The 22,027-nt window shown below is 36.9% G+C and overlaps 1 protein-coding gene and 1 long non-coding RNA gene across 3 annotated transcripts in view; one reads left to right on the forward strand and one right to left on the reverse strand.

The window, feature by feature from the left end:
• LOC127628719 (uncharacterized) overlaps positions 1 to 22,027 on the reverse strand; it is a 244,004-nt gene that overhangs the window by 170,858 nt on the left and 51,119 nt on the right. The window lies entirely within an intron of this gene.
• Positions 532 to 22,027, forward strand: part of samhd1 (SAM domain and HD domain 1) — a 78,786-nt gene continuing 57,290 nt past the window's right edge. Inside the window, exons 1-5 of one of the 2 annotated variants that reach the window (XM_052105521.1) lie at positions 532 to 767; positions 1,022 to 1,088; positions 1,305 to 1,377; positions 1,490 to 1,650; positions 17,590 to 17,705. In XM_052105521.1, the coding sequence (XP_051961481.1) occupies positions 614 to 767; positions 1,022 to 1,088; positions 1,305 to 1,377; positions 1,490 to 1,650; positions 17,590 to 17,705 (571 nt within the window). In that variant the 5' untranslated portion in view covers positions 532 to 613. The remainder of the gene's footprint in view (positions 768 to 1,021; positions 1,089 to 1,304; positions 1,378 to 1,489; positions 1,651 to 17,589; positions 17,706 to 22,027) is intronic. The other variant, XM_052105522.1, reaches the window with a different exon arrangement.

Below are 22,027 nucleotides of genomic sequence, written 5' to 3' on the forward strand. Positions count from 1 at the left end.
AGAAAATGTATTATTAATTCTGTGGAGGCAAGGCACATTGATACAACTTAAATATTTTTTTTTGTAATACATGGCATTGGACTTGAGTGCTTTTCAATGATATTAGCCAATCATAACAGTGGGCGTGTCTTAAATGTGAAGTACTGTACACAGAGGGCCAAAGACAGGGAAGGTTTTTGGGCAATTATTATAATTTCTTTTAACTATCATTATAAGTGAACTTCAAGGAAGAATTAAAAAAATAAATATATGCATGTCATGACCCCTTTAACATCTAATTAAATTTAATTAATTACCAATTAACATTTCACCATTGAAATTCCAGTCGATGTATATCTCATTATTATTCTGCTGCTTATTATTATTATTATTAGGGACTTTGAGTTATGCTCCATACCATCCGTGAATGAGTCTGTGCCCCACATGGGCCAACACAGTTAAAAAAGTGGACGCAACCTTTTACCCTTCAACTGGAGGGCACACTCCAACCCGACAGGCGGCGCGACTCTAACCAACTGGTCGTCGGGTGAACACGTCAAGGAGCAAATCTCCACACGCGCTCTGCTCCGGCCCTGGTAGTGAAAGTCTGTTGTGTTTTTATTCGCGGTAAAAGATGGAAAAACGGATGAAACGAACAAGAGAAGACGAAGAGTGTGTGCTTGATGTGAAACAGGTTTTTGATGGAGATTTCAGGCGCTGGGATGTAGAAGAGACTGCCGCTTATCTGCGGAGAGAAGGACTCGGCGAATGGGAGAATATTTTCAGAGGTGCGTCATCAAAGATCAATAACTTTCATCAATAATTTAAAATTAATAACGTTCATCTATATCAGTAGAACAGTAAATTATATAATTAACATCAATAACATTAGATCAAACGCTTTTATCAATGTTATTAGATAAGTAACAAAATGTATTGTAGCCTACTATCAGCATTTATTAATCAATAACATACATGATACTATTAATATTTTTATTTTATTAAACTGATGATGTAAAGTGGCAACACCTCTCTGTTGCAGAACAGAAAATAACAGGTCCTGTTCTACCGTACCTTACAGAGCTGCATTTGGAGAAGATGGGTATTTTGTGAGTGTTGCTTGTATTTATCTAGTGATGATGGACGTAGTTAACTAAATGAAACAAGTTGATATCTACTTATCTTCAGGTTAAAATATAATGCAGCACAATCTAATGTGAAGATCAACTGTTTATTAACCTTTGGCATTTTTATAAGCAATCAAACAATCAAAAGTGTATTTACCGTAAGCGTTAATGGCATTAATTGTCCATAATATCACTTAGTCCTCTGGGATCTTGTTTGCGAGTTCTCCACTGCTTACAGAGACTCTGGCAAATCTCATCTGATGCCATGAAGGTATGAAGCAAAAGCAATCAACTTCACTGACCTCTTTCTCATTTTATTTAAAACCCAGATTGTTTCTGTCAGATGTGAAATCCTTTAAACAGAGCTTCTGTTTTTGTCACAGGTTTTCAATGACCCGATACATGGCCATATTGAGTTGCATACTTTGTTGGTCCAAATCATAGACACGCCTCAATTCCAGAGACTTCGCCACATTAAACAGCTTGGAGGGACTTACCTGGTCTTCCCTGGGGCTTCCCACAACCGCTTTGAGCATTCCATTGGGTAAGTGTGAAAGTGCATTCAGCACATATCTACAAATGTAATTATTACATTTTCAGGAAAGCAAGGTGCAATAGAACAGTGGTTTTCAACCAGGGACCCACTAGGGGGCTTCAGCACACTTCCAAGTGTGAGTTGAATACATTTAAGTTGACTTGAAATGTATTTAAAAGAAGAAATATTAAAATAATTCAACTTAATTAAAATGCTAATAAATACTTTAAGATGTATGTGAGGGGGTCTTCAAATATCGTTTTGGACTGTGGGGGGCCTTGGAGTCAAAAAGGCTGAGAACCACTGCAATAGAACAGAATACTGGTAACATTGTAAAAAAATTATTTAGTATTTTGGAATGCACTTCTGCGTCCTCTATCCAAGCCAAAGGAGCCGCTGCCGTCGCTCAAAGGCTGACGCTAAAGACCATAATCTGCACCTTATGAAAAATATATATATGATTTTGCCTTTTAACTATTTTCAGAATGTAAACCGAAACGAAATGCTTTAAAACTTTTGAACTTTATGAAGACATTTTTAATTCATGTTTAAAAATGTATTATTATTATTTATTTTTTTAATGAACCCAAAAAATTTACCAGTATACAAATGTACAGTATACAGGCGTGGCCAAAAGTATTGCCAGTGAGATACATTTTATGTTTTGCAAAGTTTGCTGTTTCAGTATTTGTAGATTCTTTTTTCACATGTTTCTGTGGTATACTGGAAAACGATGATGAGCATTTCGTTCGAGTTTCAAAGGCTTTTATTGGCAAAAACATTCAATATATGCTGAGTAAATATTTACACTGTTGACCCTAGTTCTTCATAACCTCTGCAATTCGCACTGGCATGCTGGATATCAGCTTCTGGTCCTAATCCTGACTGATGGCGATCCATTCTTGCCTTATTAGTGCTCGGAGTTGATCACAATTTGTGGGCTTCTTCTTGTCCACTTGACTTTTGTGGATTGACCTCAGGTTGTCAATGGGATTAAGATCCAGGGAGTTGCCTGGCCACTAGAAAATGCACGGATCATCACCAAATTGACCCTGGATTGTTCGGAGAAGTTGCTCTTGCAGGATGTTTTGGTACTATTCTTTATTCATGGCAGTGTTTTTGGGCAGAATTGTGAGAGAGCCCACTCCCTTGGATGAAAAGGAACCCCACACATGGATGGTCTCAGGTAGGGTTGCAGCGGTATATCGGTTTCACGGTATACCTCGGTTTGAAAATTGACAGTTATCATACCATGTACATTTGCTAGATTATTGAAAAGAAATACAACCGGACAGAGAATCTCACCTGTGCTTTTCCTTTCCTCCTTGACTGCCTGTCAGACTCATCAGCTTGCGCCCCACACGCGCAGTAGAGAAAATGTCAGAGAGAAGCAAAGTGAGGGGGTCTGACATAAGTGAGTGTGTGAGTTAAAGCAGCCTTTCTCAACTGGTGGGTCGTAGTTCAATTCGGACTGGGTCGCGGACAGCAGGGAAAGAGCAATGCCATGCTTCTCCCATTGAAGATATTTCAGCGGCTGCCCTAGTGATATCTTATTCAGGATTGAATGATAATCTCGCAATCAGTTAAAGACTTCTCGTCTGCACTTTCGCACAAGTGTTTCAGAACCAGTTTGCGATCATGATCTGCTCTGGTCTCTGGCGCGCACGTGCAACAACCGGGCTTCATTTGAGCGCAGAACTCAGAACTGATTTCTAATTTAAAGTGTTATGGAGGTCATTAAAACGAACCTCTCAAACAGCAAGCAGCCCTGACATGCCAAACAGCACTGAGGAGGAAAAGAGCAACACTGAAATGCGCCAAAAAATACAATAATTACACCACCTTTACTATATTGTTTCACGATTTTACATGAGTAAACGTAACTTATATTTTATAGTTTCATATGAAATAATATAAAGGTAGAATCTATTAGACCTTATTTTATATCAACGGTGGCAGTGGTAGTTAAAGTTTCGAGATGCGTTTCAGCTAGTACTTATTTTTTCATAAATACTATAATTTATTATTATTATGACTATATTTTAGACTAGCTGCACTGACCTAACCATGGTAATGTGGAGCCTTTCCTCCTGTGTAATATGTATGTTCTGTTTGAATTATGTATGAAATTAGAAAAAAAACTGGATAATAATGGGCTCATATAAGTAAATGTGCTCTTCAAATTTTAAAAGGGGGGAGAGAAAACTGTTGAGGTTGTTGAGGTCAACACAAAATGAATGTCACTTGATGAATGTCCTTGTACTTAAACCATGAACAAAACTATGCAACATAAAAAGAAATGTGACCCAGGATACATTAAATGCAGGTTACGTTTTTACTATGGTCGCCACTGGATTTCAAAAGTAAAATCTGTCCTAAAGCAAAACCAGTTGAGAACCACTGAGTTAAAGTTACAGACAGCAGCAGTCTGGCTGCGCTGTCATGCACCTACAGTATATGTTAATTGTTAATAATCGGAGAACATTACTTTAAAAGCTGACACAGCTGATTTTATTTTTCATTTAGTAGTTAATTTAACATGTAAACTAACATGCTTTAGGTATATAACATGTTATACCGTAATTTCCGGACTATAAGCCGCAACTTTTTTCCCACGCTTTGAACCTCGCGGCTTAAACAACGACGCGGCTAATATATGGATTTTTCCCGCTTTCAAATTTAATTTAAAAAAAAAAAAAAACATTCTGTGACGTGCTCAGTTTTTTTGGCGGCATGAAGCTTTCATTAGACCAATGAAATTGCCGAACGGGTTAAGGTCAAACAACTTTTTTGTTTACTGTTTAGATTAAATCGAAGCAGCTCAAACTTCCCATCATTCTGATTACGGTAGTCATTTTGTCACCCTCAAGACACGGAGAAATGCATATGATGCAGCTTTCAAGTTGAAGGTGATTGATCTGGCTGTTGGAAAAGGAAATAGAGCTGCTGCACGGGAGACGTTGGAAACAGCAGCGTGATGAATTGACTCAATGCAAAAAGACAACTAAAGCTGAGGCTATTCAACTCCGACACTGAAGGAGATGACTTCAGTGGTTTCATGTGCACAAGAGGAGGAAGATAGTGACCAATGACTTTCTTGCTAGGCTACTGTTTACTGGTAATTTTAAATTTTTTGTTACAAGCCGTGTGTGGCAGCGGGGGCGTGGTCAAGCGCCCGTCCGGGAGAGAAAAGCGGTAAGGGCGCTTACACCTGAGCTAATGTCTAACACCTGTGTCTAATTTCAGTAAGCATGGGGAGAGCAGCATAAAGAGAGAGTGTGAGTGAGTGAGTGAGTGACAGACACACGTCAGTCTAGTGTTGGTGCATAGAAGACCAAGAATTGAGAAACTTTATACAATTGATTGTAAACATTGCTGTGGTCATTAAAAGCCTTTCCTGGAACGTCAAGTGCCCTGCTTCACGTGTCCTCCTTAGTTTTCAGCACTTGATGTAAGCGCCCTTACCGCTTTTCTCTCCCGGACGGGCGCTTGACCACACCCCCGCTGCCACACCGTGTTTCGTTAAAGCCTATTTATTTTTGTTACAAGCCGTGTTTCGTTAAAGCCTGTGTAAAGTTCATTTGTTTCAATGTACCGGTAGGCACCTGCGGCTTACAGATATGTGCGGCTTATTTATGTTCAAAATAATTATTTTTTTTTTCCATTCAGTGGGTGCGGCTTATATTCAGGTGCGCTCAATAGTCCGGAAATTACGGTAGTTGCATGCTATTTTTTATCATGTTTATTATAATTCTGTTAGCTTTCTTTATTCTATCTATTTTATTTTCAAAAGAGAGACTTTTTTTGCACATACTTAAAATAAATAAATAATAATAATTCAAATAAAAAGTGTTTGCTCAAACAAAAAACCCTTCTGTTTTCACTCCTTTAAATGTCATTGTAACTGATGATGATAATTTTGTGACACTGTGAAACCTTGATATTTTCTGACACTGTATGATACCATGAAAATCTCATACCACTGCAACCCTAGTCTCAGGATTCTTCACTGTTGGCACGACACAGGACTCATGGTAGCATTTAACTTTTCTTCTCCGGACTATCGATTTTCCAGATGTCCCAAACAGTCAGAAGGGGGCTTCATCAGAGAAAATTACTTTACACCAGTCTTCTTCTGTCCAATCCTTGTACTTCCTGCAGAATTTCAGTCTGTCCATGATGTTTTTATTGGAGAGAAGTGGCTTCTTTGCTGCCCTTCTTGACACCAGGCCATTGTCCAAAAGTCTTTGCATCACTGTGCGTGCAGATACACTCGCAAAACCTGCTGCCAATATTGAGCAAGCTCTGCACTGGTGGTAACACTACTTCCCTCCCTCCTTTTGTAGCAGTCAGTCTGCTCTTATAATCTAATCAGAATGATAGTGTGATTTCACCTGACTACTCATTCACACTTTTCCAGGTGCTGCTGATATTATGATTAGTGAAATTATGTTAGCTGATCATTTTGTGCCAGGGCCAAAAAACTGTGAAATTTGGGTTTTTGTGATTATAATTTTTTTGGACAATGAAGCTTTTTGGAATTATTTAAAATGCATCTGATCACTCTGCACAATAATCTAGAAACAATGTGAATCAACACCACAACAACTGAAGCAGAAAACTTTGCAAAACACAAAATGTCAAATATTAAATAAGTGAAAATGCCACTGTGTATATTTCTTTTATTTCAACTCCTTTTATTAGAATAACAGATCAAGCTAATTTACAGGAAAATAGCACAAGCAAAAGCCAGTTTCAAACAGAAAGCCAGGGGATTCATGTTTAAAAAAAAAAAGTTAATTATAATAATTAAAACTTTTATAAACCACAGATTTTTGTTTATAGAACCAGAGTGCAGCTGGTTTAATTTACAACAAACCTTTAGATTTATGACATATGGTCAGGTTTCCCTCCATTTGGCAGCAAAGTGTACATCAGTTGAATGCTACAGAAACACCCCCTTTGAAGGGCCCTTAGAAGCAGCTATTAATGTGTCCTTTGGTTTGGAATAACCCTTCAATATGGCGGTCACAATCGTTCCCTCTTCGAAGACGGATTTATACCGTTTGGGTTAGTATAGTCAATAGCTAACGCTTGCGCAGTAGTGACCTCTGATTCTTGAACGAATCGTTCTTTTGAGTCGATACTCCGCAAGTAACCGGTCAAGCCGGTACACAACATTGAACTGAATCGATACTTAATTTTCGGATGATGATGCAAGACGCACAGCTGAAATAAATGTAATTGCTATGCAGCACGTCGAAATGTTTGACTCAAAAAGAACCGGATGAGCCGGTCCCACTAACTTTAGAAGTTTGTCGAGGATTACCGATGACTTCTTTGTGTTGAGACAGTAGCCTAATAAAACATTTAGAAATCTTCAGATGTTTGTTTGTGTTATTTTTTTAATGATTTACAAATATTTGCAAATGAAGATCTTGAGGCTTAAGTAGGCATTTTTTCTCCATTATGTTACTAATACAAATGATTAATATCATATTAGTTTTCTATTTTGTATTTTTATTTTTTTTTAATAGACTTAATGATTTGTGTAGCTAACTGTGATGGACATTTTCAAGAAACGGAATTTCATTACATAATTGCTGATGACTTGTAGCCTGACACAGAGTTCGAGATGAACGTGTTGGGTTCTCACGAGTTACTAGATTGGTATTGACCCCAAAAATCAGTTTGAAATGAAGGAATCTAACCTACATGCAGAATCGAAAGTCAACTCTTCAGTCGTGTCCGACTCAAATTGAACCGAAAGAGCCAGTCTGCAAACTGTCGAAGTTTGCAGAGGATTACCGAGGAGTCTTAATGAGGAGCTGCTGATACCATGAGCATGCGTATACCAAGGACATGAATGGGCCAAAAATCATAATGCCGCCTTGATCACCCGCATGCCATCCAAGATGTGTATGACTTTTTCTTCTGCAGAACAAAAATAACGATTTTTAGAAGAATATTTCAGCTCTGGTGACCAGAATTCTGAAGCTCCAAAATCAATGAAGGCAGCGTAAAAGTAATCAAGGCTGCATGTTAACTTTTTTTGCACATAGCACTGGTGCTACAAAGGTTGAAAGTTTAGTAGCACAGGTCACTCAATTGTAGCTCAAGTATAAAACATCTGTTACCATCTCTGAAAACAACCACAAGTAGTGCAGTTCATCACTTAAAAAGGCATATGCCTGGCTAAGGACATTTAATGTTGCCTACAGGGCACACAAAATCCAAAATTTTAACAAGAAATGTTTTCTGACAAACATTTTGTTTATTTGCCCAAAAACATAACACGTCTTGCATAACATCAAGTCTATTTTGTTTATGTAGCCTAGTATCATTAATCACAATCCAATCAACAGCCATATCTTACACTTCAAATTAGATGGACAAATCTGTGGATCTGTGGGCAGACATCACTTAATAAAGAACTCTTATTTGCAAAAACCAGCAAACTCACCCAAACTGTGACACTCCTTATACTGGACTCACACCGTTAACAGTTGCATCATTGTGTGTGTGAGTGAGAGTGTGTGCGTGTGTGTCACAGATCTAGCATGTCTGCTGGCCAATCTTTCCTATTTGGTCTCCTGGCATGGCATTGGGAAGTGCTGTCTTGTTTTATGTTATCTCTCTTTAAAATGCTGACACCCATTACATAAGGATTGTCTACTCTGATCTTTTCTGGACCCTCCATGCACCAGGAATAGAGCTGTTGTTTAGCATCGAAAGTTAGCCCAGAAATATCCTTTTTCCACTTGTGGTTGTATCTATACATTTTCCCTTTTGTTTGTCCCTTAATTTCATTTGGCAGTTTTTCCTCGCAGGGTTGTTTGGGGTTTTGGTTGAGCATTAGAAAATACAGCTTCATTTTCCTGTCATCATCTAACTCGCTCGACTAGCTGAGGAAATGTCATAGAGGCCACTGCATAGGAATTTGGCATTGTTCCCTAGGAATTGTGGCAATTGGTGTTGGATGTAACGACTTTACACAGCCGGGACATGATTTTTAATCAAACAATAGACTACAACTACCAATTAAAAAGCAATGCGACATTGATTAAAACTCACACATAAACAAACTCTCACTTCACACAAACAAGCGGCTCTGTCTCACACATGCAAAACTGTGTCACAGGGGTGCTACTGTTGTAAATTCATTCATTGCACAGACTGATTTTTTTCAAAATCGGTCTGTGCAATGAATGAATTTACAACAGTAGCACAAAAAAAAAAAGACTGATCAATTTAAGTTTCTCATCAATACCTATCATTTTGCTTCATTGATTAAACCAATGTCCACTTAAAGTCTTATGGATTACCAGGGCTGTACAGTGCGACATGTATAATCCATGTTTTCAGAAGCAAAATGATAGGTATTGATGAGAAACTGATCAAAATATAAGTCTTTTTTTTTTTACTTTATTTATAATTATAAATTAATGCATTTGTTACAATATGAAGTAAAAAAAAAATTTGTTTAACAGAAAAAAAAAAAAAAAGAAAAACTTTTTTACAAACAAATTCTGATTACAGTAATGTGTTGAGTGTTTTACCCATTATTCTCAATGGTGATTCACCGATTAACACTTTTTATTGAATCTAACAAATTAAACGGATAAGCAAAACATATATATATACACACACAATTAACTTTTAACCCCCATTATTCCCCACCCTGACCCTTAACTAATATCCCTGTGGTCAAAGCCAAAGTGTATACACAAAAGAAAAAAAATATAATAATGATAAATTTAATAATAATCACACACATTTAAAACTAAACTCTGCAACAACAAAAAAAGAAATGTCCCTTTTTCAGGACACTGTATTTTAAAGATCATTTTGTAAAAATCAAAATAACTTTTACATATCTTTATTGTAAAGGGTTTAAAAGATGTTTTCCATGCTTGTTCAATGAACCTTAAATTATTCATGAACATGCACCTGTGGAACGAGTGTTAAGACACTATCAGTTTACAAACGGTAGGCAATTAAGGTCACAGTTATAAAAACATAGGACACTAAAGAGGCCTTTCTATTGACTCTGGAAAAACACCAAAAGAAAGATGCCCAGGGTCCCTGCTCATCTGCGTGAACGTACCTTAACCCTCTGGGCCGGTGACGCGGTCTGCTGGATATTTTCGTCATTACAGCAGAAAAAACTTAAAATACTAAATTTTTGGGTATAAAGATAAGAGTAAGACATCATTAGAGACTATAAAGGGTCTACTTTTACACTGTACACTCACAATAACAACAAAATCTTGTGCTTTTGTAAAATAACAAAAATAAATAGGGTGAGCTTTCAGTAGACTCTGTGTTCACTCTGTGAATACTTGTAACACAAACATGAAACATATGTCTAAAGAAAGCTTAAAATGTCTACTTTTTAATAAAACAATTTAAATTTAAAACAAATATTCTCCTGCAATGCAATCTGTTTGAAACAAAGCGATGTACTGTTGTACTGTTCTTACTGGTCTATCTAATTATCTGTAATGTGATCCCACCCACCAGCAGAGCGTGCCATTCATATGCTAATGTGCTGAGACGATCAATGCAAATGGTACACGCCCCCGACAGTGAGGTCGTAAACACATTTAATTCATTTATCTGTGCGTTTGCAATGAAACGCAGGCGAGAAAGCTCCAGGAAGAGTTAACATTTGCCTCAGAAGAAGGGCGGGACTCCAATGAACGTTTGTATTTTGAAGAGAGACTTGATCCAGCCGAGGATACAATTTTGGATGAGTAAGTAATTTAGTTTTCATTAGCTGACATGCTATTTTATATAAACGTGTACATATTTTATTAGTGGGACTGTTTCCAGACTTGCCAGCCAGGATTCAGAGTATTGACATTTGAAATATGTCCTAATAAGCAAGTTTTAGTTACATTTAAATATGTTTCGGCTAAAGCAGGTATTTCAATTGTATGCTATATAATAAAAATATGATATGTAATATGATATAAAAATAATTATATTTTATATAATAGCCAGTTTAATTATATTTTATCTAGTGTTTATAATGCCTCATTATCATCAACAAAGCTTGTGCTTGCAAATATGTGTTAGGGTTAAATTAGTAAAATGCACTATAAATATGCCCATATTAGAAAATCAGCATATTATAATGATTTCTGAAGGATCATGTGACACTGAAGACTCCAGTAATGATGCTGAAAATTCAGCTTTGATCACAAATTGTATTTTACAATATATTTAAATAGAAAACTCTTCTTTTTAAATTGTAAAAAGAGTTCAGAATATAAATGTTGTTTCTGTATTTTGGATCAAATAATTACAGTCTTGGTGAGCAGAAGAGACTTTTAATGGTAGTGTAGGAGTGATCAGGATGGTTTTCACATCATTTTGTAGCAAAAACTCTAGGGTACAAGATCCAGTTCTCAAAAGTCTTGTGGACAAATGTTTAGTATGTGATTTATGACCTTATTTCAGTGACTTAAAATTGTAGTTTTTTCAAAAACCATGCATAAATGTTATTTTCTCAAAAATACATACCTGTACATACATGTTGCTCACATATTATTGTAGCCCAGTTTGTGCTGAATACAGTTTAATCAAACTTAAGCCATTAATCTGTTTTTAAGCAACTGAAAAAAGCACAAATGTCACAACTTCTCCAGGGCCCAAAATACCCTCAGACCCCAGAGGGTTAAGCATGCTGCATGGAGGGGTGAGGACTGCAGATGTGGCCAGGGCAATACATTGCAAATCTCCGTTCTGTGAGACAATGGGCTGAGAGAGGCTAGACTGAGCTTGTAGGCCTGTTATAAGGCAGGTCCTTACCAGACATCACCGGCAACAACGTCGCCTATGGGCACAAACCCACCTTCGCTGGAAACAGACAAGACTGGCAAAAAGTGCTCTTCACTGATGAGTCGCGGTTTTGTCTCACCAGGGTTGAAGGTCAGACTCTCGTTTATTGTCGAAAGAATGAGCATTACACCAAGGCTTGTACTCTGGAGCGGGATCAATTTGGAGGTGGAGGGTCATCATGGTCTGGGGCAGTGTGTCACCGCATCATCAGACTGAGCTTGATGTCATTGCAGGCAATCTTAACATTGTGCGTTACAGGGAAGACATCCTCCTCCCTCATGTGGTACCCTTCCAGCAGGCTCATCCTGACATGACCCTCCAGCATGACAGTGCCACCAGCCATACTGCTCGTTTTGTGCTTGATTTCTTGCAAGATAGGAATGTCAGTGTTCTGCCATGGCCAGCTGTTGGATCGGATGTTCGGGAATTTGCAAGTGCCTTGGTGGAAGGGTGGGGTAACACCTCACAGCAAGAACTGGCATATCTGGTGCAGTGCATGAGGAGGAGATTCACTGCTGTACTTAATGCTGCTGGTGGCCACATCAGATACTGAATGTTACTTTTGATCTTGACCACCCCTTTGTTCAAGGACACATTATTCCATTTCTGTTAGTCACATGTCTGTGAAACTTGGTTCAGTTTATGTCTTAGTAGTTGAATCTTTTTATAATCTTTATTATATTTACACAAGTTAAGTTTTTTTGAAAATTAAGCAGTTGAAAATGAGAGGACGTTTATAAATCTCTCTCCACTGCCCCTCCCCGAGAGCCTTCCAAAAAGGCCAAATAACTGCCCCATTTCGTATTAAATAAATCCTAGTTGCCTAGCCTTCTATATGGCTTTTCCAAAATTGCCACTACCCTGCCCATCTCTGTGCACCACTCCTGAAATTATGGCACTCCAGCCGACATCCATCACCTAAGGATGACCTGTCAGAACACTGGCTAGGACCCAATTTTTTTATGCATTTATCCCCTATGTTAATGACCGCCCCATCACCAATCACCAACCCCACCCTGACCCCCAACAAACACCCCTGTGGTCACATAAGAATACACACACAAAAAAAGGATCTCAACACTCCACTCTCATATAGGTCACCGAGTGTATCCACTCTGACCAGCAGAAAGGGGACTTAGTAATACAGAATTTAGGGTTCAGCCATTTAAATAAATGTCCGAATTAAACACTTTGGACTCTCTTGTCCATACAGAGTGCAAGTTCGAGATAACTGGGTGTAACTTAACCTCTGGTTAGTTTGATAGGCTTTGCAATGGCGAAATAGTGGTAAGAACTTCCTGTTCAATACAAAACCAGGGAGGGTCTATATCAAGTGGAAGCGACCAATGAGCCAAATGCCTGAGACCGAATGCATAATAAAATAAAGTCTTTGGTAAGCCTAGCCCACATTTGTCAATCGGTCTATGTAACTTACTGAAGTGTAATCTAGGACTTTTACCATTCCAAATGAAGGACTTCGCTATGCTATCAGATTGCTTGAAATAAGAGAGTGGTACATCTACGAGGAGAGATTGTAGCAGGAGGTTGAATTTTGGAATACAATTAATTTTAATAACATTAACCTTCCCAATCATAGATAAAGGTAATGAAGCCCACCTGCCCACATCGCTCAAAACATTAATTAAGGGTTCAAAATGAACTAACTAAATCAGACAAATTTGCTGGGAATACAATGCCCAAATACTTAATGCCCTGTTTGGGCCACTGGAAGGTGCCTGGATGGAAGGCCATTACTGGACAGTATGCTGTCAAAGCCAAAGCTTCGTATTTAGACCAATTCTTGACTTTGTAGCCAGAGAACTTAGAAAAGGAATTAATAATTCTATGGAGGCATAAATTATCATCTGCATAAAGCAAAAGCTTATGCACCATTTCTTTTTTTATCGTGGCTGCTAATGGTTCCAGTGCCAGACAGAACAATAAAGGGGAATGAGGGCAACCCTGCCGGGTGCCCCATCCAGAGTAAAATAATCTGAAATTAATCAATTTGTTTACCACCGCTACGAGGTGTCTATAAAGTAATATAATCCATCCCATAAAAGTTTTTCCAAACCCATATTTTTTTCAAAATCTTAAAGATAATCTTATTCTACCTTATTGGCATTAAGTGAGATGGCAGAGACCGGAGTTTGACCATTTGCCACTGTCATCATGATATTGTTGAAATGCATAATGTTATCAGAAGAGCTGCAGTCCCGAAGAAACCCCACCTGATCTATATGTATATGAGATGTAATAAATTTACTTAATCTGTTAGCCATCATTTTTGACAAGCTGGATGAGGGAAATTGGATGTTAACACTTAATCTCGTTTGGATCTTTGTCCTTTTTTTTTTTTTTAAGAATCAGACTGATCCGGGCTTGTGCCAAGGTTGGCGGAGGATTTCCATTCTTTAATGATTCCATATAAACTTCTAACAAAAGTGGAGCCAGTTCTGAAGATCTAAAACATTTCAGTGGCAAAGCCATCTGGCCCCGGAGCCTTGCCTTTAGGCTAGTCCTTAATAACCTCGCCAAACTCCGCCACGGTTATCTCAGAATCAAGATAATTGTTTTGCTCAATCTTCAGTTTAGGGTGTTCTAATGGTTCCACAATGTTCCTAATATCTTCACTAGTAAACGAAGACATGGAACTATAAAGATCAAGATAAAGTTCTTTTAAAAGCATTATTAATATCAATGGCTGAGGTAAATATTTCACCACCAGCTGTTTTCACTGAGGGAATGGTAGAAAATACTCTCTCTGCTTTATGTATCTAGTCAAATGCTTCCTTGCTTTATCCCCCGACAAAAACAGTATTATATCTGTATTTCAATCGGGTCAGTTCTCTGAGGCCATCAGATGACATTCTGTGCTTCAGCTCTGCCTTGGCACTTTTAATATTCCCTTCCAATTCCATGAGTTCTTGTGCTTTTGGATTTTTTGGTGAATGAGGCATACTGTATGATCCGGACCCTAAGAACCACCTTAAGTGCCTCCCAAGTCACGCCCACAGAAGATACTGAGGACCAGTTGGTTCCCATATAGACATTAATTTCAGCCTTTAGCATTTGTTGAAATTCAGGATTTTGCTAAATGGATACATTAAAATGGCAACTGTATGATTTCTTTTTCTCCATATGAGGCAACACCTCTAAACTCACCAGGGTGTGATCTGAGACTAAAATGTTTCCAATTGAGCAATCAACAACAGATGAAATGAGGGACATGGATATCACAAAGAAAATCTATTCTTGAATAAATGTTATGGACTGATGAAAAATTGTTCATATGTCTCCAAATATCTGTAAGACCAAGATTTTTACACATCCTGTTAAGCATCAATGTTGCTCTAGACCCTAAAACCCTAAAGATTTTTGTATCCTGGGGGAGGAGCAATGAGAAGAGCAATAAATTATTCTTTTTTGAGAAGGCAACTGACCTCGAGGCAAAAACGCAATTTTTTAGAAGGAAAAAAAAAAGTGTGTGTGTGTGTGTATATATATATATATATATATATGGATGGAAATGTATTATGTGGACATTAACCCTCTGGGATCTGAGGGTGTTTTGGGCCCTGGAGAAGTTTTGACATGCCTTGACATTTGTGCTTTTTTCAGTTGCTTAAAAACATATGAATGGTCCAATAACACTGTATTCAGCACAAACTGGGCTACAATAATATGTCAGAAACATGTGCACATGTTTGTATTTTTGAGAAAATAACATTTTATGCGTGGTTTTTGAAAAAAATTTACATTTAAAATGTTTTAAATTTAACATGCTAAACATTTGTCCACAAGACTTTTGAGAACTGGATTATTAGCTTTTGTAAGACTCTTTTAGTGTTAGAAATTATCACGAATATTGATGCATCTCACACCTGAGGAGACCCCTCCCCTGGGCCTATCAATGAGGAATGTGACAAAGACTTAATGATCAATATCAAGTTTTAAGTTAAAAGATGTAATCTGTCTATACTTTTTCTTTACATAAATACTACTTAATTTTAGACCTACACTACCATTTAAAAGAAGTCTCTTCTGCTTACCAAGGCTGCATTTATTTGATCCAAAATACAGTAAAAACAGTAATATTGTGAACTCTTTATGATTTAAAAGAACAGTTTTCTATTTTAATATAATGTAAAATACAATTTGTGATCAAAGCTGAATTTTCAGCATCATTGCTGCAGTCTTCAGTTATATTATAATATGCTGATTTTCTGATATGGGCATATTTAAAGTGCATTTTACTCATTTTACCTGAACATATATTTGCAAGCACAAGCTTTGTTGATGATAATGAGGCAGTATAAACACTAGATAAAATATAATCTAAACATTCATATTATTTTTATATCATATTACATATCATATTTATATCATACAGCATACAATTTAAATATCTGCTTTAGCCAAAACAACATTTAAATGTAACTAAAACTTGCCTATTAGGACATATTTCAATACTCTGAATCCTGGCTGGCAAGTCTGTAAAATATATATATATATATATACATGTTTGTATAAAATAGCATGTCAACTAATATGTAAGTAAAACTAAATGACTTACTCATCCAAAATTGTATCTTCGGCTGGATCTAGTCTCTTCAAAATGTAAACGTTCATCAGAGTCCTGCTCTTCTTCTGAGGAAAATGTTAACTCTTCGTCACTATCCAGGAGTTTCCGCGCCTGTGTATCGTGCAATCTTCCAAAAAGTGAACAAACTTGTTTTTTTTTTTTTAAGGCACAGTCAGGCGCGTTTACCATTTGTATTGATCGCCTCAGCACATTAACTTATGAATAGCGCCCTCTGCCCGTGGGTGTGATCACATTAGGGATAATTACCTGAGCCAGGAGAAACTGTCCATTGCTATGTTTCATACAGATTACATTGCAGGAGAATATTTGTTTTAAATTTGAATAGTTTTATTTAAAAGTAGACATTTTAAGCTTTCTTTAGACATATGTTTCACGTTTGTGTGAGAAGTATTCGCGGAGTTAATTTTTGTGATGTGTTTCAGAAATATACTCGTGAACACGGAGAATGCTGTAAGCTCACCCTTTTTATTTTACAAAAGCACAAAGTTTTGTTATTGTGAGGGTACACAAATAAAAGTAGACCCTTTATAGTCTCTAATGATGTCTTAAACTTTTATGGTGTTTGTCTAATGACAAAAAAAATCCAGCAGGACCTGCCGGCGCGTCCGTCGACCCCAGAGGGTTAATGTGTTGGAAAATAGCAGTCAATTAATTTTCCTTTAAACCTTTACATGTTTGCCCTTTTTTAGGGTTTACCACTAGAGGCAAATGGATTACTTTTATGCTGCCTTTATGTGCTTTTTTTGACCTTCTAATTTCTGGTCTCCATTCACTGCAATGTGAAGACCAACAGAGGTTGAATATTCTTCTAAAAATCTTTGTGTTCTGCAGAAGAAAGTCATACATATCTGGAATGGCATGTGGGTGAGTAATTGATGAGAGAAGGTTATTTTTTTTTTACAAATTAAACCTTTAATTCTTTCCCCACCAGCGTTTTTAAAAAAAAGTTGCCAGCCACCGCCAGGGTTTTTGACGATTTTCGCTAAACTTTAATGGCCCGCAGAATGTTTTCTTCCATGAATATATGAAGATGCTATATATCAAAATAAAGATCTGGGCCTCTGCTTTTAGGCAAAAAAAAAAACGATTTTATTTTATCTTCATTTGTTCTTTTTTTATTGCGACTTGAACAGAGGTCGGTTTTGTCAAAAAACAACATTTCAGACAAAAAGCTGATAAAAAGGCATGTTTATGTCTGATATTTTGAGCTTCTCATACTCCACTTCTTCATGTTTGAGACGATCGCAGTCTGTTTCTTTGATCAGAGTTGCGTACTCTTTCAAAACATGCGCAGGGGTCTTCCTTACCGTATAACACCTAAAACACGGAAACCCGGAAAATTCTGTGTTTGCCGGGGAAGCGTTTTTTCATAAAACACGGAAAATTCCGTGTTTGGCGGGGAAAGAGTTAAGAAAGTGAATGGGACAGTTTTTACTTTTTCATTTTACATTTCCTTTTTATGTGTGTTTGTGTGACCTTGTGTTTCTGTGGTGTAGAGTGGGATATCTGGCCGGGTGTTTAGTCCAGGCTCTCAGTGAGAGACAGCCAGAGCTCCTCATCTCAAAGCAAGACATTCTCTGTGTGCAGATTGCTGGCTTGTGCCATGACCTGGGTGAGTGCCACACATGTTCAGATATAAACATGAGAACACATGAATACAGCAAAAGGGTTCACTCCTTAAAAAAAAAATTCAGATCCACATACATCATACAAATGTGGGGTTTTAAGTCCAAGCGAAATAATCATTTAAATTTGATCATTGTTATCGCTTGGTTGTACACAAAACATTTGAACCCATTCCATAAGTATTTCGACTTGGGTCTTCTTCAGGGACAGTCACCAGTAAGCTTCACACAGTTTGAAATAATGTCACTCATCTAGTAAGTCACATGATCACTTTGTTAACCCAAGTGTACTTAAAGGGACTAATGCAAGTAATGAACATAATGAAGAAACCTCTACACATCCACTTATATTTAAAAGTCATACATTTGGTTTTATTAGTTAGAAAATTTATTTTTTCAGGTATCTCCTGGAATCTGCTTATGTACCCCCTGGACTTGGCACACCCCCAATTAGGAATCACTGCTTTAAAGTACTTGTACTGTTGACCTAAACTAGGATTCAGTTTATATCATGCTTTCAAAAGCAAATGTTTGTGATTTGTGATCAGACAAAACAATTTCAAAGTTTAAAACAAAAAACGCTTGTTACATAGAAAATACAAGTGTGAAATTTTAAAACAAAAAGTTAAAGGGATGACAATGACAGAATTGTTGAAAAGGAAAATGTGAGTCAAAACATCTTATGAAGTGTATTTTGTAAATCAAAATTGTGGCACAATATTATGTCCTCTAGGGTTTAGGATGCAAAAAAGAGAAGGGATTAGTGCTCACAACAGTCAGACCAACAGCAGATCCCATGGCCCAGAACAATAAACTCGACATCTTCAAAAGAGAAATTAACTAACCTTAAAAAGGAAATAAAACACAGTTAATGCTGTCACGATTATGATTAATTTTCAAACAAATAATTGCAATTCTGATGATTGTCTGTTTTAGGGCAATGACGAGTATTTGTTTTTTCGGACTTTAACTTGAAATGTATAAATCAAACAATAAAATAGAGATATATGATTTCCTTTTAAGGCTTTAAAAACATATGAATGACATGAAAAATAATGTTTTAAATATCAAAGTATTTCTAATTCTAATTTACAACCCATATTTTATATAATTTGTTTTATACAAAATATCTGTTTCTGTTATAATAATATTTCTGTTCTAAAATAATATTTCTGTTCTAATTTCTTCACTTTCTCACATTATTTTAATGCTTTTTGTTTAAACCCATGAACCCTTATTTCTCAAGAAACAAAAACTTTGAGATGTCGTTTTATCATTTATCACTCCACAGAAATGGAGTAAACATTTGTCGTCTCTGTCACTGGGTGTAACACAATGAACCCGCTATGACCAGGAACATTTGCCAATACAGGATTGTTCAATTTAAGTGAAGCTTATTGTGGGAAAGCGGTGTTTCGGTTTACATGCACAGTATAACCGGTGAGCTCTTTACTCCTAAATAGGGCTGCAACTAACGATTATTTTGTTAATTGATTAATCTAATGATTATTCGAACAATTATGCAGCTATTATTGCAATGATTAGTCATTAGCTCTTAACCGATTATTCTGCTTGTGTCCCGACTTAAAAGGTTTTATTAAACAATGCAATAAATACATGCGTTATAGCTTTATTAAAGTTCCAAAAATATGGAAGCAGATAATGTAATTAACTACAAACTCCGAAACTGGCATTTTTCTGTGCGGTCAGCACCTCTTCTATGAGTTGCACGAATGTCCCGATCTAAGGGGAGAGATTAAAACTGCACCCGGCTGAGACACACTGTCGCGGGGACGCTTGTCCCTCGAGCGCGCACTCTTGCTGTAGATGGATTAATATATGTCACTGTGCATTTCTTATTGTGAAGAAAATGTAGCCTTATTAATATGAGAGTTTTTTTTTTTTTGTGAGTTAAAGATGGATTGAAGTGAACAGAAAGGTGACAGAGGGTTGTCTTCGCCCCCTTATACACTGCAACAAAATAAGTTTTTGATTTATTTTTGTTATATTTTCCAATATAAATATTTAAAACTCTTTTAAAACAATGTAAAAATTTTTTAGCAACTATACTGCAGAAGAAAAATGTTTTATCTGAGAATGTTGAATATAATATTAAAATACAAGTATTTGAAAATATATAAAAATCCTTTTAAAAAAAAGATGCATTCACCTGAGAAGCACCACATAAGATATTTAGACTTGCTTTTAGTGAATAGATCTTGAATATAAGTATATTTTGTCTTTACAGCACTTTACCGTATATAAGCAAGTCTAAATATCATTTTTAAATAGAAAACAAGACAAAAACACTTGATAACAATTGGAATTTTTTTGCAATGAATTTATAAAACATATTTTTTTCCCCCTTTAATTAAGTGAATGTCATTGAGAGTAGTTTTTAAAAGACGATTTTGTCCTCTTTATTGTTAGTAAGCACATTTAATACAACCTTTTAAGTACTCATGTAAAATCCTGAAACAAATTGGTAAAGGTGATGTATGTAATTATTGATATTTTTAACTATTTTGTTAAGGGGCCACATCAGGCTTTAAGTAGTGCATAGGGGGCCACATTGTATTCCTTTTGAGATACAATGTTCTGCATTGATTTGGTTTATGTATCTTTTAAGCCCAGAAAAAGTTGTGCTAAATTTTCTGAAGTGTGTCTGTGACTAGTGAGACTATTCTGCAATTGTTTTAAGTATTATATTGCTCTACAAAGGCAGATACTTTTCTATCAGGCATTAAAAAACTGAATAAAGGCTGAGCTTATACATTTATTTTACCATCTCTACTTCCCTGGTAATTTATAATTCAATTTATCAATCTCTTCTTCAGGGGTCTGTTTTAATAAAAAAAAAAAATTACTGTATAGAACTTTTTATGTTTGTCGCAAAGCGGGCGAGTTTACTTATTTTTTTCTAAAACGCTACCCGTTTACATGCTAAGAGGGTCATGATGCGGGTCTCGATGGTTTGACTTTCAGCACATAACTGAATAACAGGCTGCATGACTATGATAAATGATTACTGCAAGAGTTAGATTAACATACTGGCGTGAAGGGACGTCAACATTTCTAAATTGCACAAATAAAAAATACATATACATATTCATCTCTGGCTTGCTTTTGCTCGCATGTCAATGATTACTCCTCCGTGTGTCAATGATACTTTTATATTTAATTTAATCACTGAAGAGGTTTACCTGCAAAATTAGTAGAACCAAACATCACAAGCAGCCTCAAGAATGGACACAGAGTAGCCATACAACACTTTTCCTTGAGCAGAATATTGCACTACAGATCGGTAAGTTTGTACAAAGGGGAAAGCGCGAGACAGAAAAAGTGCACTCGTGTGCATGGTTGCCAGATTGCACAAAATAAGTATAACATTAGGTGGAATATTTCCAATTTGCGCAATTATAAATCTCAAATTGGGGGTGTTGCGTCTCTTATCTGGCAACCCTGAGCATGTTAAATGCTTGTGGAGACGCGTTAGGTCCCAATGCAAGTTAACTGAAATATCCAATGGAAAAAAAACGCTTTTACGATAAATGAGCCGCATGCCACATTAAACCATGCGGAGGGCCTGATCCATCCAGTGGGCCGTAAATGCCCATGTCTGCTTTAGCTGTTTGCAAGATTATCATAAAATTTGCCTCTGCAGTCCTAAGTGGTCTATCACTTGGGCGGCCGCTGAAATATCTTCAGTGGTAGAACCATGGGATTGTTCTTTCCCTGCTGTCCGTGACCCAGTCCAAATAGACCAGTTGAGAAACACTGCTTTAACTCACACACACTCAAGTCAGACCCCTCGCCTCGCTTCTCTCTGACATTTTCTCCGCTGCGTGCTTGCGTGTCACAAGTTGACGAGTCTGACAGGCAGACAAGGAATAAAGGAGATGCGCATGTGAGATTCTCCGTTTGGTTGCAGTTATTTCTCAATACCGTAGATAAGCAAATGTACATGGTATGATAACAGTCAATTTTCAAACCGTGGTATACCGTGAAACCGGTATACCGCTGCAACCCTATTCTAGATATACCAGCGTTGTTGCTATTTTTTTTCCTTCAATTTCTATCACGATCTGCAGTGGAATTGTGCAATAGTTGGGTTGCATCTTTATCTCTGGGATTCCCTTAATGTAAGCGCATTTACTCGAACGTGAGGGACTGTCAGTATTTTACATTGGTGTATACAAATGGCTATAATTTACAGTTTGTGATTTTTACCACTGTAAACCCAGAAATTTTGAATTCTTTCCACTGTGTTGACTTGTCGTTGTGCTCCATCCTATGATGAGAGTTGTTG

The sequence above is a fragment of the Xyrauchen texanus genome, chromosome 35 (genome assembly GCF_025860055.1).
Source record: "Xyrauchen texanus isolate HMW12.3.18 chromosome 35, RBS_HiC_50CHRs, whole genome shotgun sequence".
In the NCBI taxonomy this organism is placed as follows: Eukaryota; Metazoa; Chordata; class Actinopteri; order Cypriniformes; family Catostomidae; genus Xyrauchen; species Xyrauchen texanus.